The following is a 17,589-nucleotide window of genomic DNA, read 5'->3' as shown; positions in this document are numbered from 1 at the left end:
TTTTATGTAAACATTTAGAAAAAAAAATTGGTTACGGTTTACTTACTGTAAACCTGTAACTTCGATACCACTAAGGCCTTTTAATCTTAGCTCAGTGAAGAAATCCTGCACCTAAAAAAAATTGTATTAGTAAAAAGAGAAAGTTTTAAGAAAATTTTATGACAATCACTGATACAATTGTAGTCAGCTAACGAAAAAATATAGGCTAAATTGATATTTATGATGCAAAATCTGTTGAAAAACATTTTTTCATTTTTAATCTTGTGTTTGTTTTCTTAACAACATTTTGTTAAAAAATTCAAGATGTTTTAAGCTTTACATGTTAAACACTTTCAAAGATTATATATGTTGACTATCATAGTAGAATAAAATTCTTTGGAATTTCATTTCTCAATTTCTCAATTTATCTGTAAGTAACTGTAAAAATGTAAAAATGTAACTGTAAAAATTCTATTCCGTTTCCAAAAATTTCATAAGAATGCTTTAAAAAATCTAATGACTGAATATCTAGAGTAAGTCTTCTTATTTTATCTCCATTTTTTATTCTTACTCTAAAAAATCTTGAAACTCTTAAAAAATTTTTACTTAAAGTTTTACTTTTTAAAAAGTTTTTCATTGACTATCTTTTGGTTGCATCATAGCAAGATTGTTCTTCTAAATATGTCATATTTAGCATAATAAAAGATAAATACCATTGTAACAGCAACAATAGTAAAAATATTAAATAAAACAGTTATCAACAATTATAATGGTTAAATTCAAAACCATACTGAGGAAGTAAAATTAGCAACAAAATCTTGAGCTTCTTGTGATAAAATTTTATACATTCTCCAATTCCATGTCATATGAATTCTTTGCAACATGTTGACTCCAACAGCTAAATGAAGAAGTAACACCAACTTAACTTTTGCTTAAAACAAAATAAAAAACAACATTTAAATGATAAGAAATGTACACTTACGTGTGCAGTTTTGCATAAAACAAGGCTCAGTTATTATGTCAGTGCCATTACATTCTAAGCCATTCAATGCTGGTACTGGATTATTGCAATAACGCCTACGTGTACGCAATCCGTTTCCACAAGGTCTATCACATATGGACCATTCAGTCCAATTTGAGAAACCACCATTCACTGGTAAATAAATTCAACCCATATGAGGATGAATGTTTGAAAAAAGTAATTTTAAAGATACAAATGTGTGAAAATCTATTGTTTGTGTGCATTTCTATCTTTTTAGCCTACAAACATGAAAACTTGAGACATAAATTTACATTCATAAATACCATTATTCATGAGCTTAGCATATTGTTATTGAAAAATAAAGAAAAAATTCAGAATTAATAAAAATTACCTAAGAACCATCATGAAAAAGGAATTTACCCTCTTACTGTTAATTTTTGCATAATTAGGGCTATTTTCAAACTTTAGACAGTATGATAGCATTATTAAGCATTATATTCTTACAACTTTTTAAAAACATTTTTAAGAATTCATAGTGAAAAATCAGTTTTGGTTCCACATCTTCAAATTTGAACAATAAATTGGTGTTACAGTTAAAGTTTTTAAAAATAAAAAAACTGCATTTTTACTAGCACTTCAATAACTGTCATTTTAAGGCAAACAATTTAGTTCATACTTTTGTTGGAAATTTCTGAATTTGCTTGGATCATTAAGGAATATAACTATAGAAATATAACCATGTATAAAGTTATTGAACTTGGCATTTATAAAGAAGCTAGAAAAGCTGTGAAACATGTTTAAAAAGATTATATTGTAAAAGCATCGTTTTATGAGTTTTAACCTTTTTTAACCTTTTTTGAAAATTATCAAAATAATCCTTACAAGATTTTAAGCAATCTTTATCATTACAAAGGTATTAAAAACTGAGATCTGAGCTTTTTGTTTGCTCTAAACAATTGAAGGAGACATACTACTGTGTACAAAAAAATGTGATAAAGTACTGAGTCATAATAAATCATGTCCTGACTAATACCTGGACAAGGAAACGCATTACATTCAGGCTGCTCATCTCTATCAATTCCTTGACATGGAGTACCCCCCCCAACTGCAGCAGGATTGTTGCATTCTCTGATACGAATTTCATAGCCATACCCACAAGTTTCGTTGCATGCTTGATATTCTCCCCAATTTCCCCATTCGCCATCAACTGAAACAATAAAAAACTGAAAAAATTTTTTAAAAAAAAATTTTTTTTAGATTTCAATTTCAACAATGGCTTAATACTTTAACACAAACTGAAAAATTAAAATAACCTAGAATCTTGTTTCTAGCCAAAAAAAAAAGATTAAAAAAATTACAAGTGTTAAAATAATTAAATAAAACATAACCATTTATAATCTAATATGGATAAAAACACAAAAACTTAATGCAATTTATATATATATATATATATATATATATATACATATGCACATATATAACCTGGACATTCCGGCTTATCGCAAACTTCAGTTTCAACTGTTTTTCCTGAACATACATTCCCTATACAGTTTCTCTTCCTTACTCTAATGCTATCTTCTCCACAAGTCTTGCTACAAAAACTCCACTTTGCCCATTTTGTAAATCCATAATCTTCTACAAATTTAATAGATCATATTTTAAAAACACAAAAAACAGCATTTTGATTATTACATTTGCAAAAGCATTAAAATAGCTACATTATGCTAACAAATTTGTTTTCATTTATTAATTTTTTTCAATGCAAATTTAGATTTTGAGGATGAATAACAGATGATCCTTAAATAAATTTAATTATTGGCATGAGCTTAAAACTGTTCATACTTAATGGATCTATGAAATGCATAAAGTTTAATAAGATAATACAGCCTTACAGCATCAGAATTATAATATTCAAAATAATGATGGTTCTATCAAGTCCTTGAATTTGCTGTATTTTTATTCTCCCCAAAATCTATTGCTATTAAGCAAGAAAAAATGAAGTAATCGAAATGCAATAGGTTTTTACAGCCTATTGTTACTTCAAACCTGCAGATAAAAAAAACTATTGAAAAAAAAATTAAAAAGAATTTAAAATATCTAGTTGATTATAATGTTTAGAATATTTATCTAATATAAAGCAATACTTTCAAAAATGAAAAAATCTTTATACTTGCACAAAATAATTTTTTGTACATGCTATATCTGTGATTATTTTATGTGCATTTTTATTTAAAAAATTTGTCTAAAATAATTTTATGATAACAGGTAATATCAGCATAATACTTCTACAATCAATCTCCATCAAAATAGAGCTCTGTAAATGGGAGAAGCTCAGATAAAACAAATCTTTTGAAGGTAAGGGATGCTAGAAATTTTTTTTTTTTAAATTTCAAATTGTTGTAAAACAACTGATATACAAACTGACATAAAACAAACAAACAAAAATATCTAACTTAAAAGATTGGGTTGAAGATGCTAGTGATGGTGAAGAAAAGTGAGGAGGACCAAAGCATGGTTGAATCAACAGAGGAAACACAAAAAATAGCTATTAAAGTTTTAATATTACTATTGAATAGTTATATTGTTTAAAAAAGTTCTTTCATTAAAAAGAAAAATAATTCATTATACTAATTTTGAGGCTTAAAATCTAATCACACTAAACAAATATGAAAGATTAACAGTTTACACATCACAGAGTAAAATATTTAAGCAGAACTAGTAAAACTTTTACACATGTTTACCTGGACTAATGCAATTACATAATCTCTGCATTTTTGGACGACTAAAAGTATGTTGAGTTTCACAATGGATTTCATCTGGTAAATTTATGTACCCAATACAATTTCCTGTAGCATTATCAAAACTAGGATCAAGTTCAGAACTGTAAACAATATTAGCTGAACTATTTGGACATTTAATTGGTGTAGTTGCGCCCAGGAAAATAGAGGTATCATTGTAAGTTTTCAAAAAAAAATTTGAACAAACATAGCCATTTTGAAAGCATATAGCTGTGCAATTTGTTTGGCTTTCTTCTCCGAGAACAAAACCTAAAAATAAATTTTCTTACACATATTCAAAAAAGTAGTAAATAATGAAAAATGTTAAGAAAAATAATTAATAAGTATCAAAAAATAATAAAAATATTACCAATAATAATATTAACTAAGAATAATAACAAAATAACAAAATTAATTGAGAACAATAAAAACAATTATACTGATAATAACAGTAATACTATTAATATAGTAGTAATAATAATAATAATAATAATAATAACAATAATAATAATAATAATAATAATAATAATAATAATAATAATAATAATAATAATAATAATAATAATAATAATAATAAAAATTAATAATAATAATAATAATACTAATAATAATAATAGTAATAATAATAATAATAATAATAATAATAATAATAATAACAACAATTAATAATAATAATAATAAAAATAATAATAATAATAACAATTAATAATAATAATAATAAAAATAATAATAATAATAACAATTAATAATAATAATAATAAAAATAACAATTAATAATAATAATAATAAAAACAATAATAATAATAACAATTAATAATAATAATAATAAAAATAACAATTAATAATAATAATAAAAATAATAACAATAATAACAATTAGTAATAATAATAATAAAAATAACAATTAATAATAATAATAGTAAAAATAACAATTAATAATAATAATAACAAAAATAATAATAATAATAACAATTAATAATATTAATAATAAAAATAACAATAATAATAATAACAATAAAAATAATAATAATAATAACAATAATAATAATAATAATAATAGTAATAATAATAATAATAATAATAATAATAATAATAATAATAATAATAATAATAATAACAATAATAATAATAATAATAATAATAATAATAATAATAATAATAATAATAATAATAATAATAATAATAATAATAATAATAATAAGAAGAAGAAGAAGAAGAAGAAGAAGAAGAACAAGAAGAACAAGAAGAAAAAGAAGAACACAAAACTTTTTAAAAAGCAAAATCTTAACCTGAGCATTTGGCTAGTTGACAAGATCTATACTCTATGGCATCTCCAGAACAATTATAACCTCCTTCTGTGTGTGGAGTACAATCACGTGCTCTTTTTTGTTTTCCTTGGTCACAGGTTTGACTGCAACTGTCCCATTTGGACCATTCCAACCATCTACCATCAACTAGAATAGTAATTTGATAATGAGAAATTGTTTACAATGAAATAGAAGATAAAGTAATAAACAAAATGAATATAAATTAATATGAAAAGAGCTTACAAATACAAATAATAAGATACAAAAAGCCATAAATAACAAATACACTAACAAGATCTGATTAATATAATAGCAAATTTACTTAAAAAAAAAGAATGACACTAAAATAACTTAAAACTTGAGTAAATTCTAACGCAACTGTCCCAAATAAACAATGATATTTGCCCAGAAAAAAAGAGTAGCTGTTAGAATGCAAAATAGCTTATTATGAAACAAAAGATACTATCCCTAACAATAATTATGAGTTAAAATCATAAAGAATATATAGTCATGAACAAATATATGAGCACCATGTAATAGAAATTATTGCTTGATTTATTAGATATCAAAATAAAACTTTATTGATTCAATCAAATAAAAATGTATATATAAAATTGGAGCAACTTTTGAACACTGTATATTGCAATCAAAACTTACTGAATCCCATAGCACTGGCAATCACAAAAACCTCTCTTCCACATCCAGCTTGATTACAAGCAGCTACGCTAATTCGATGAGTGCTTCCTCGATCAAGATTGCTGAAATTAAACTGCAGTAATGAAAAATTCACATAATGGCAACAATTTTCTTGAGCAGTTGTAGCATTACTGAACATTTGTTTGCGACAGATTTTATAACTAGATATTACTCCATGACTTTTTTCAATTGGCACACCACTCCAACTTATTCTTATAGTTCTTACATTGTCACTTGAGTTTGATATAAACTCTGGTGCATCAGGTACTAAAACATACTTTTATAGTCAATCAAAACAAAATATAAATGATCAGAAAAAACAACTACCATTTGCCAAAAAATAGGTCATATAATGCATGAAGTGTGATCCAATATTTTACTTACAACTCTCCGCAGTCACTACTTCGTATTCCTTACTCCATGAGCCATTACCAACACGCGTGAAATACATAAAATCTATTTTGTACACAAAAGATGGCACCAAATTTTCAAAACTAATTTTTACCAAGCCATTGAACAAATCTTCTGGGTTTAATGTAAACTCATGATCTTCAGTAACAGATAAAGATTGATTTTGCAATGTTTCTGTTTCTGGTGACAAGCCAGCAAACGAGTAGTTGGTTATAGTAGCATGAATACCAACAACAATGCCGTTCATTTCATATACATCTGGGGGTTTTATTGTTGCATAAATGGTATATGGTGTAGTCTCAAAGCTACTTATTCTTGGAACTTCATCTGGAGCTATAATAAGCAAAACATAATAAACAAAACACAATTAGCAAAACCAATTATAACAACAACAACAAAAAGCACACTTTTAAAAGACATTCTTAATGTAAAAAACTGAATTTGATTAAAAAAGTCATTTTCATACTGTCTTCATCAGTGTAGGCACACTTTTCAGAGCTAAATGGACCTGTCCCATTTACATTTCTGGCTGCAACTCTACAACAAACTAACTCATACTTTGATAAGTTTTGTAAACTTGCAGAGATACTTGAATACCTAGAAAATATTGGTCCTGATTGATCGCCGTTACAGTTTAAAATATAATCAAGTAAAACTCCATTTTCACAGCTGGCATTTAATTTATTCCATGATACTAACATTGATGTGGAAGATTCATTTTGCAATCGAAGAGACTCAGGCTCACACCCTGGAATATCTGAATATGTTTGAAAGGACACACTTTTAGAAATGTTACCACATCCCATCTCATTGCATGGTTGTATGGAAACCTGATAGTTTACATAAGGATGCAATCCTCTCAAGTTTAATTCAAAACCTGTAGATTGGTAAAAATATGCTGATAAATTTGCTTCATCACAAGGAGCTGAGTTTGCAGCAAAAGACTCAAGTGAATGTTCAAACTCGATTGGTTGTTTAAGATATTCCTCTGATAATGAACCAGGATTATAACCCTCCAATGTATTACCACCTGCATTAACAGCAACACCATTTGCACCACCATTCGCAACACCATTCACACCACCATTTGCATTAACAGTAACATGAAACAACCAATATTTTTTTCCTCGAAAGTGCGTTGAATTAACACTCTCATGAAAAATGGTTGCACTTCTTGGACCAGATACATTAACTTTTTTAATAACAGGATTTACACAATCAGGCTCTAAAGATAAAATTATTCCAAAAAAAACTTGGTTTTCATAAATTAAATATCATGCTAAAAGAATACGTAGTCTTAATTTATTCAAGTAATTGCTTATACCAAAAACTGTTTATTTTAGTTTATTTCTTTAATTTATCAGAATTTTTATAATGTTAAACTGTTTATAATGTTGCTGAATATTGTTTTGAATAAAACTTCAAAAACTTTTGTTTAGATAAAAAAAAGTTTTGGGAAAGTAATTCTTTTCAGAAAAATCTGGTAAAACTGGTAAGTTTTGGAGAAATAGCTGTTTTTAGATTGTAAAACTGGTGGGTACTGTAAATCCTTATGTGCAAAATAGCTTTTCAAACTTTAAATTCATTTCCATAATGGCAGTAAGATTGAAAAAAACTCCTACAATACAAAAAAACAAAAAGTTTTTTATTGATTTTATTGATGTGTTAAGACTTTTTTTTTTTTTTTTTTAAATAAAAAAACAAATTTTTTTTTGCATGACAGGAATTCCCCTACAAATAATTTTGCTAACAAGTTCATTAATTTTTTATTCAGTTTTATTAAGTGCACATAAAGACATATCAGAAAATGCAAAAAAAAAAAAAAAAATTGACATACAAACATTTGAATTAATATCTGTTCTATTTTATTCTCAAACCAACTGTTATTCATAACTATTCTATTAAATATTGTTATCTTGATCATTTTCCATAAAATTTTCATAAACTTTTTTACACTAAAAAATTTTTAATGATGACTAGTTTATTTTGAAATTTTCAAAAGATCTAAAAATGGAAAAATCTGGAAGGTAAAAAAAAAACTATAAACTGAAACCATGTAGCATCTCTCTTCAATTACAGTTAGTAACATTTTATTTAGGAAAAATATTGTTACTTATGCAGCCATTAGGAAACCCATGCCGACAGCCAGAGCTAGGTTCACAAGGTTAACATGCTGTAAGGAGATAATTGCTCAGCCTTTAGAAAAATGGAAGCAAGTAATTCTCAGTTATGAAACTTTAATATAATAAGTAGGAAAATTTTTCTTTTTTTAAAATTTAAAACTAAAAAATTTTTAAAATTTAAAAAGGATGGAAATCAATTTGTTGTACCAAGTGGCTTCATAGGGAATCTTGGTAGTTAGGGGTGCTTTAATGTTAATGAAGTAGATTTGGGTAAGATCTATACAAGTCAAATCAACCAACACATATATAGAGATGCTAAAAAACATAATGGTTCCATCAGCAGACATGCTGATTGATTGAAATGAATGATAGCAGTCTCCACAAGATACGGCTCCTGCCTACAAAATGTGCACAGTCAAAGCTTGGATGGAAGAAAATTTGATGCCCTGGCCAACTTGATCACTATACTTCAATTAAATCTAATCTATTGGGCTTGAAAGAACAAAGAATTATTAAGCCTTTAATTAAATTGATTAAATATGGTCCATAAGTAACCTTAAATAAAATAACAATTTTCAATACCGTCAATATATATAAAAATAATGGGAAGAATTCCAACTAAAAATTGCAACAATCTTGTTAAATCAATGCAAAAGAAGTTGATAGCTTGCAAAAAATTTGGAGAATTTAAATACTAAATTTGATGTTTATTGTTGTTTTACTGATTTTCAGTTTTTATTAATTTAACTATTATATTTGATAGCATTTAAAGTATAATTATACATCATAATATAAATATCTTAATATGATATCTTAATATGATATCTTAATAAAAGATTTATTTAAAAACAATGCTAATATTTTTGTTAACTTTTATTTTATGGTACTTAAAATAAGCATTAAATAAAAAATTTTAATTCAGAAAATATTTTTTGAAAGCACTCTTTATAATATGGTTAAATTTTGGTAAAATAATAAAAATGTATACTTACTTTTAAGTGGACTCAGAATACAAATCAAAGAGCTGTTTGGTCCCAGTGCAACAGAAAATGCCTTAACCTGAGCTGCATACACATCACACAAACTTGCAGGTTTTAAAATATATTCACTATCTGTGACATTGACTTTCATTCCTGAGTCAAGTTCTATCGGTATCTTTTTTACTAACCCAAACTGCAATTTATAAAAGCCTGGAACAATGTTATTCCAAGCATCAGTTGAGTTCTCAAAAGGATCCCATTTGAATTTAATACTAGTTTCATTAAAACTTGCTATGAAATTTTGAGGAGATATATCAGGTGCTGTAAATGAAAAAAAAAAAAAAACTAATAAAAAATCTTTAATTCTTTCTTGCTTGAAATTCAAGATTTTAGTGGTTGCAACATTTAATAATCAAACCAACACAAAGTAATTGGCTCTAACTTTTATGTAAAAATAAGTTGTTCACTTTAAAGCCTTTACCATTCTCTTTTAGAGATGATACATATATTTCTTAAATTTGCATGAGTTCCTACTTCAAAATTGATTAGAAGAAGGACCCCTTCCAAAGTTTAAGCACATTAGAAGAAGTTTATTTCTCAAACCTTCACATTGATACATCAACTTAATATAAAGATATCATGCTTTTAACAAATTCAGTATGAAAGTTGTTCATTTTAAGAGATGAAAGTTAGAAAGGAAAGCTAAAAATTAATCAAACTAATAAAAAGGTTTAAGAATAAAGATAAAAAGCATTAATTTAAGAATAAAGATAAAAAAGCATTAATAAGAATGATAAAAAACAACAACAAGTGTTTGGTTTTTAGTTTAAAACCCATAGTTAGAAATTCTCAGAAAAATGCATTCAAAGTTTAAACTTTTCTTTTCATATAGGTTATCTTGCTGTAAATAAAATGAAGATGACTAATATAATCATGGATAACATTATTAACAATGAAATGAGCCATAGACAACTAATCAATCGTAGAGGAGTTCTGTGAGTATTTAATACTCTTTCTATGTAAATGTTACAGAAGATACATAATCTCAAGTGATGTAAATATCATAGAAGATATCAAATAAAATGTCTATATTACAATTAATATAAATTTTTTCAAATAAAATAAACCTTGATTTAAGTTCTTTTATCTATTACAGCTTGCTTAGGATTTATTACTCACAGACAGATTTTATCGTGTCAGTAACAGTGACAGCAAGTTACTTGAAATTCAACTAAGCAAGAAAGTTTTTGTGTTTTTTTTAATTTTATTTTTTTATTTTTTAGTTTTTGTACAAGTTGCAAATCCTGATTTCATTTGGTTCATATTTATTCCTGCTTTTCATCAATTATTACTTATATTGAATAATAAAGAACTCACCTTCGCTCTGTGTTCTTACAACTACAAGATTCCACACACCAATACCATTTCCATTTTGTGTAGTGGCAAAAGCAAATATACATAGTTGTTTGTAATGATACATACTAGAGTCAATACTTATTTTTAATGCACTATTAGTGTTAGTAGCATTATAAATTAAAGTTATGGTGGCTTGGTTTTGATAACCACTAAAAAAAAAAGCAAACTGAAAACAGTTTAATTTAAGAAAAGACAAAAAGATAAATTATAAAATAGCTTACATGTAAACAAAAATATTATATTAGAGTCAGCAGGTTGCATATTTATCCTTTCTAGCTCTCTACTGGTGAATGCAGGAAAACTTTACTACTAAAATTCTAGAGTTGCAAACTCCAAAAAGGTATATAATCAAAGAGATTAAAAATAATTGAAAAACAAAATAAACCTTTGCAAGGTGTTGCACAAATCTCCATCAACTTTTATTCTGTAAACAACTTTGTAACTGTGTGGCACTCCTATCCAAGAAGTTGTGGAAATTTGCGTAATATTACAATTTACTTTCTTCATAATTTTATCAAGTGCACAGCTTATATTTGGTGCATTAACAGGTTCTAAGAGAACAAATTATAGCATAAAAGAAAACTTTAATAATGAATAATTTCTCTGATTTGCTTTCTTTGAGATAAACTTTTGTTAACATTCAAGTATGACCCTATCTTTTTCAATGTTGAGTATTTTAAAAAGTATTTTAAATGAAAGTATTTAAAATACTATTTAAAATACTTTCGTATTATTTTTATTTTAATTTGAAATACTTTTGTTCATTAGTATTTTCAATTTTATTTCAAATACTTTTCAAGGCTACTTTTTATTTTGTTTAAAACACAAAATACAAAATACTTTTCCACCAACAGCAAATTAAAACTTGGTTTCCAAAGTTCCTTGGCTGGATTGTGCTGCCTTGGACCACCCTTGGTAATGGTAGCTATTAATTTGTTATTTAATTACTATGATTAGAGGGAACCAATCTACCAAAAATCCTAATATGGCAAAACAGAGGGAAACGACTGAAACTGTAGAAAATGAAAATGCTGAGAGTGAACAAGCCATCCCTGCTATACTTGATGGAAAATTTTTCAAAATTATATCTAAAAGTAAAACTACAGGGGATGTTAAAATTATTGCACAGTGTATGTTTTGTGATGGCAAAAAAACTTACAGTGGTTCACTGAAAGCAACTTCTAATTTTACTCAACATCTTCAGGTATGTATATAACTACAAAAAAACTATATTATATTGTGTATCTTATGTTTGTTATATAATAATCAGTAATCATTACTCATTAGTCATTAGATAGAAAAATTATGATTTAGTTTCAATATAATATTATGAGGCACGTGTACATTTCCTGAAAAAGAAAGAGACCAGACCAAATACAATTTATTGATTAATGTGGTATGGTATAAATATAAATATTAAATAAAGTTGTTGTTGCAGAATGCTCATGGCAAAAAGCGAATCAATGAATACAAGCAGCACAAGGTTTCAGTTGCAAAACAACGTAAGCGCTCGGTAGCTGAGATGGAATCTGGAGTTGGAGGTGGACCTTCTGCCGAATCTGGTCCTGCTTCTAAGAAGTTGAAACAAATGCACATTATGCCTCGAAATCAAACATCCATTTCACTGAATGCTCAGTATCACGCATATCTGTTGCTCTTTCCTGTCAGCGCTTTGTTGAAAGTCATAATTACGACTCAGTGGCTGCAATGATCTCAAAAATTCATAATGATTATGGGTTACGCTTGGAAAAAATTACAGCAACCGTAACAGATAATGCCTCTAACTTCAGAATATTTTATAGACACTAGGAGTACTGCATCTGGTTCAGGGATCTCTGCAACTGCTGAAGAACAAGTTCAGGAAACAGGAACTGGTGATGATGATGAAGCAGAAAATTCCGACAATGATGTTGAAATAGCGGACATGACTGCAGTCCTAAATTTACCAGTTAGCGAAGACACGGATGCTGATACTGAAGTTGTTCTGCCTCACCATGAATCTTGCAATAGTCACTCTCAGCCTCACATCAACTACTAATGCAGATAAAGCATGTGATTCTGATGCTAATTTCAAACGTCTTTATCGAGCTGCATTGGCCAAGTGTACAAGCATTTGGAATTTGCTTCGTAGAAGTTCCAAGGCATTGGATGCTGTGAAAAAAATCATCGCAAGGACAATACTGATACCTGTCCCTACACGATGGAACTCCCGGTATGATGCATTGAAATGCATTCTTCACTTGCAAGATAAGCTTGGCGAAATATGCGACGTTTTGAAGTTACCAAAATTCAAAAAGCAGGAGTTGGAATATCTAGAAGAGTATGTAATAATAATGACTCATATTGCTGTTGCCATTGACAGGCTACAAGGTGACAATGTGTACTTTGGCGATGTATTTCCGACGCTGCACACCGTACAGAAGAATTGGCAGTACTTGCAGCAGAAATCACTGAAGCATGCTAAGAAATTTGCAGAATCTATGCTTACAAGCTTGAAAACAAGATTTGAGGATCATCTATCATTTTCTGAACATAATGCTAGCAGGATAATTGCAGCAGTATCGCATCCCTACTTCAAAATGAGATGGGTTCCGGATGATGAAAAGATTTCTGTCGTGATCTCTTTGTTCGTACAGCTAAGTCTCAGCAGCAACAGTTGTTTGACAGAGCTAATACTATTTCTGACCCTTACCCACTTCCAGGTACTCAATCAACTGGTGGCAGTTGCATGAGAGATGATTTTTTCTCGTTTAGCGAAATTAACATTGCAGAACAAACAACAGTCAACAACAAATGTTTATCGTACTTGAGCGACTCTGGTACGGATTTTAAAATCTTGGCAAAATATGAAGTTATAAAACACGTATTTGTGAGGTACAATACGACCGTACCTTCGTCCATACCTGTTGAGCGGTTATTTAGCACCGCAGGACAAATTCAGACGCCACGAAGGAACTGTTTTAGTGATGCAACATTCAAAAAACTGTTACTTTTAAAGGCCAATAAATGTTGATTTAAAGGTTAAATTATGTCAATAAAGTTGTGATGTACAATTCGAGTCGGTACGATTCCAGTATTTTGTATTTTATATTTTGTATTTAAAATAGTTTTATAAAGAATTTTTATTTGAAATACTTCCCTTGTATTCTATTTTTATTTTCATTTCAAATACTTTTTAGGTAGACTATTTTATTTTTATTTCAAATACTTTTAAAAAGTATTTTGCCCAGCACTGATCTTTTTTATACACATGTTTGTTGCATGCTCACACTCAGAAGATAAATAAGCATTTTAAAATTAAAAATTCTTCTTTCATACACATGATTGCAAGCTTTTTAAAATTAAAAATTCTTTTTTCATACACATAATTGCAAGCTCATACTAATAATGTAAATAAAGTTTTTCAAATTAAAAAGAATTTTTTTTAATAAACAGATACCTCCCTCTGCTGTCTTGAAATTTTCTTTTTGGATACATGAGCCCAGCTTTCTTCTGATTGTTTTAAATGCAAAACAAATTTTGTATTCTGTAAATATTTCCAATTGGTTTATAAATATAAACCCTACATTATGCGAATACAATTGTTTATCAAAACCTGTCTTTCCATACTGAACCAAAATACTACTAATTGGATATCTCACATCTTCGAAGATATTCAATGAGAGAACAACATAAGTCTTATTTCTTTGTCTTATATTGTATGATGCATGTCTTACATAGTATTCTAAAAAGAAAAAAAGCCTGAAGAAATCTATTCACTATTAAGCCACAAATTTGTATTTAACTGTTATAAAGATTTATTTTCAAAACATGTAGTATTGAAGAATTTAAATCTGTTTTATTGAAAAAATTAGTAAATGCTAATTTAAACTGAAATTTCATTAAAAGTATGAACTTGATTGTCATTTAAAATTCTAAAGACTTCACAGATCAAACTTTACTTCTTTTGAATTTGATGACAACCATATTTATTTAGTTAATAAACCAATTAAAACTTAATTGAATCAAATTAATTTATTTCAATTGGCCTTTTTTATATATGAAAATTCAAATATATGTCAAAAAAATTGTGTCAAAAAACGTGCTTTGTTTTTTGTTTGTTATGAGAAAGTATCACAAATCCACATAACAGCTGTTGGATCCATTGAAAATGCCAGAAAAAACTTTTGTAACCAATATTTTCTCTATTGTTTCACAAAGGCTTTAAAGGTGGTATCAAACTTTATTAAATTTAGTTATAACTGTAAGTATCTTTACTCTCATAAATTCAGTAAAAAACCATGTGTTTTTATAACACACCTATATTCTTAAGAATAACAAATTGATAAAAGAAATATTTTGTCCCATAATGTTTAGATTATTCCCTTTAATGAATTTATAAAAGAAATGAAGGTAAGCAGGTAATGATCAAAACAACATAAACAAAAAGTTTTGAAAAAGAAATCAGTTCACAATGTGCTTAGAGAAGATCTCTGTATAAAGAAAAATTGAAATTTAAAGTGGTTTTAACTGTGAATAAGAACTTTTAAAAAAGTGGGCAACTTGAAATAAAATTTTAACATACCAAGCAGATCATCTGTTATTGATAATGCTAAAAAAAATAATAAAAAAAGTATATATATAAAACTTATTGACATAAAGTATCACATTAAGTTAACCAAATAAAGCTTGTCATTAGTTGCTTTCTTTTTTTCTTTTTTTTTGTATTAAGCTTTACATGTTTGCTAAAATTTTTACTTTGGACTCTACTAATAAAAATTACACAATAGAAAGACAGAATGTATTTCAAATTGAAAAAAAAAGTTAAATAGTTGAAGATACGTTTAACAGAACTTTTAAAAAAACTATGAAAAAAATTATATAGAAGGAATTTATTTTAGTAGTTAAAAATTTCTTTTTTTAGTCTCTAAAAACTTTGAATAACTTTTTTATAGATTTTAACAAATATTTGCCAATTATAAATAGTATATTACATACATAGTATATATTATAAAACAATAAAAAGTATTATATTTTACAAAAATATATTATTAGATTGCACAACTAACTAAATTATAAAGCAGTACAACCCAAAACTACTCACAAAAAAATACTTAAACTTTTGTATGAACTTTGTCAACTCAAAGTTTTATAAGTTAACATACATGTGATTGTTAGTTGAGTTTGAAGCGATCTAGTAACATCATTAACTGCACTTTCATTTTGAATTGTGAGGTACACATTGAGAACACCACAAACATCATTGTTCATACTAAGAAAGGGAAAATAATTTTTATGATTCATAAATTAAGATGACAAAATCAGTTAACTCATAATCACGAAGAACTGATGATGAGCAAAAGTTAAAAAATCATCACAACTATCATTTTTATTCTTTACATTATAAACAAGAAATCATAAAAAGAAAAAATAGAAAAAATTACTTCGACTTTTGTATTGATGAAATTTCAGCAAGTAAGAACTCCTTTACAGATAAACGAAGTTGTTTTGTGAGCTAAAAGATTAGAATTTTTACACTTTTATTGATTCTATTGATTAGCAATTAAATCCATAATATTCTTTTGTGTGTAATAAATTTTTGAATGGGAGATTAGAAAACCTGAAACTCCAGATTGTAAACAGCTTTTTCATAAAGATAACTTCCTGGTAAACTGTTATCATATCCCCAGTTATTACTTGAGCAAATTTTAAATAAAGTTGGTTCAGTCATTTGCCTAATCTTTTCTACACTGTTGATGTTGCCTGCAAAAAAAGTCAAAGTAAAAAACATTTAACACTTTTTATTATAATCAAAGTTTATAACAGTGTTGCTATTGGTTTAAACAAGTCAAAAGATTTATTAAGAGAAATAGATTTTTGATGGGACAACTTATTAAAAACCTGCTAGCTGTCTCCAAAACAGAACATTTGGTCTAACATCCCCAACAAATATTTCATCTACCAAAGTAGCAGTTGAGCCAACTTTCGACACATACAAATTTGAGTCTATCAATAAATCTGGTATCTCATGTGATTTAGAAGGAATACACTCAGAGGAAATCAGCTCACCATCAATATAAAATGAAATGCTTTCATTAAAAACAAATGCAAAGTTATACCATAAGCCAGATCTCCCAGGTAGTGCAAACAAACACTCATTATAAAACGCCATGACTGGTGTTACTGTAGTTGAAATATTATTTTTTACTTTGTCACAAACTAATGCAACAAGTCCAATTGTAACAATGGGCTCATACTTATCCCAACTGTTACAAGTTTGTTTGATCCAGATAGAAAACATAAAAGTGTTGTTAGTGTATTCAAAAAAATCACCATTGTTAACAACAACATTAACTTCATTGACTGAAATGCCATTATTAATAAACCCAGGCACCATTTTAACTGATGTTAACTTTACCTCATACTCATTTGCGATACCTGCTTCAAATGTTTGATTGTAAACGTTGTTGAATGGTTCAAACAAAGTCTTTTCAAAATCATCTACATCTAAAAACAAATCCCAAGTCAGTATCCATAGTGCCATTTTATTAGCAAACATTTTATTCATCTTGTAAGACTTTATTTAATATTGCTAGATAGAAAGCTATTCAAAATGAAAAAGAAACAAAATATACCAAGAATATCAAAACCTGACTCTTAATTGTAAGTTCAAAAATGAACTTTTTTCTCTAAATAAGCATCTCTACTTAATATACTTTTAAATAGGAAAAAAAAAAAGGTTTTGGACAAAGGATGATGTCAAACCTTCAATACAGCTACCATCTTTATCAAAAATATATCTGTATGGAAACAACTCCCATTCACCATAAAATGAGTTGCACCATTTACAAGGGTTTGTTTGGTTTACAAGAACCTTTGTGCATGCAAGCTCCACTATAAAAAAATAACTCTTCTCTATAATAGGTGATCAGGAATTAAA

At 27.4% G+C, this 17,589-nt stretch overlaps 1 protein-coding gene across 1 annotated transcript in view; it reads right to left on the bottom strand.

The window, feature by feature from the left end:
• Positions 1-17,589, bottom strand: part of LOC145195994 (uncharacterized) — a 247,611-nt gene that overhangs the window by 15,344 nt on the left and 214,678 nt on the right. The window contains exons 174-193 of the mRNA XM_090078096.1: positions 17,415-17,543; positions 16,551-17,156; positions 16,270-16,412; positions 16,094-16,164; positions 15,815-15,921; positions 15,235-15,261; positions 14,110-14,394; positions 11,056-11,221; positions 10,632-10,819; positions 9,267-9,575; positions 6,618-7,376; positions 6,125-6,484; positions 5,702-6,007; positions 5,027-5,191; positions 3,703-4,008; positions 2,444-2,596; positions 1,995-2,168; positions 962-1,132; positions 771-877; positions 47-111 (exon numbers count right to left, since the gene is read on the bottom strand). Of these exons, the coding sequence (XP_089934222.1) occupies positions 47-111; positions 771-877; positions 962-1,132; positions 1,995-2,168; positions 2,444-2,596; positions 3,703-4,008; positions 5,027-5,191; positions 5,702-6,007; positions 6,125-6,484; positions 6,618-7,376; positions 9,267-9,575; positions 10,632-10,819; positions 11,056-11,221; positions 14,110-14,394; positions 15,235-15,261; positions 15,815-15,921; positions 16,094-16,164; positions 16,270-16,412; positions 16,551-17,156; positions 17,415-17,543 (4,597 nt within the window). The remainder of the gene's footprint in view (positions 1-46; positions 112-770; positions 878-961; positions 1,133-1,994; positions 2,169-2,443; positions 2,597-3,702; positions 4,009-5,026; positions 5,192-5,701; positions 6,008-6,124; positions 6,485-6,617; positions 7,377-9,266; positions 9,576-10,631; positions 10,820-11,055; positions 11,222-14,109; positions 14,395-15,234; positions 15,262-15,814; positions 15,922-16,093; positions 16,165-16,269; positions 16,413-16,550; positions 17,157-17,414; positions 17,544-17,589) is intronic.

Source organism: Hydra viridissima, unplaced genomic scaffold, assembly GCF_058129835.1.
Source record: "Hydra viridissima isolate aposymbiotic clone 2 unplaced genomic scaffold, HvirCarnegie_v1 scaffold_2, whole genome shotgun sequence".
NCBI lineage: Eukaryota > Metazoa > Cnidaria > Hydrozoa > Anthoathecata > Hydridae > Hydra > Hydra viridissima.
The sequence above is the reverse complement of the archived record's forward strand: the minus strand, read 5'-3'. Positions and strand labels throughout refer to the sequence as shown.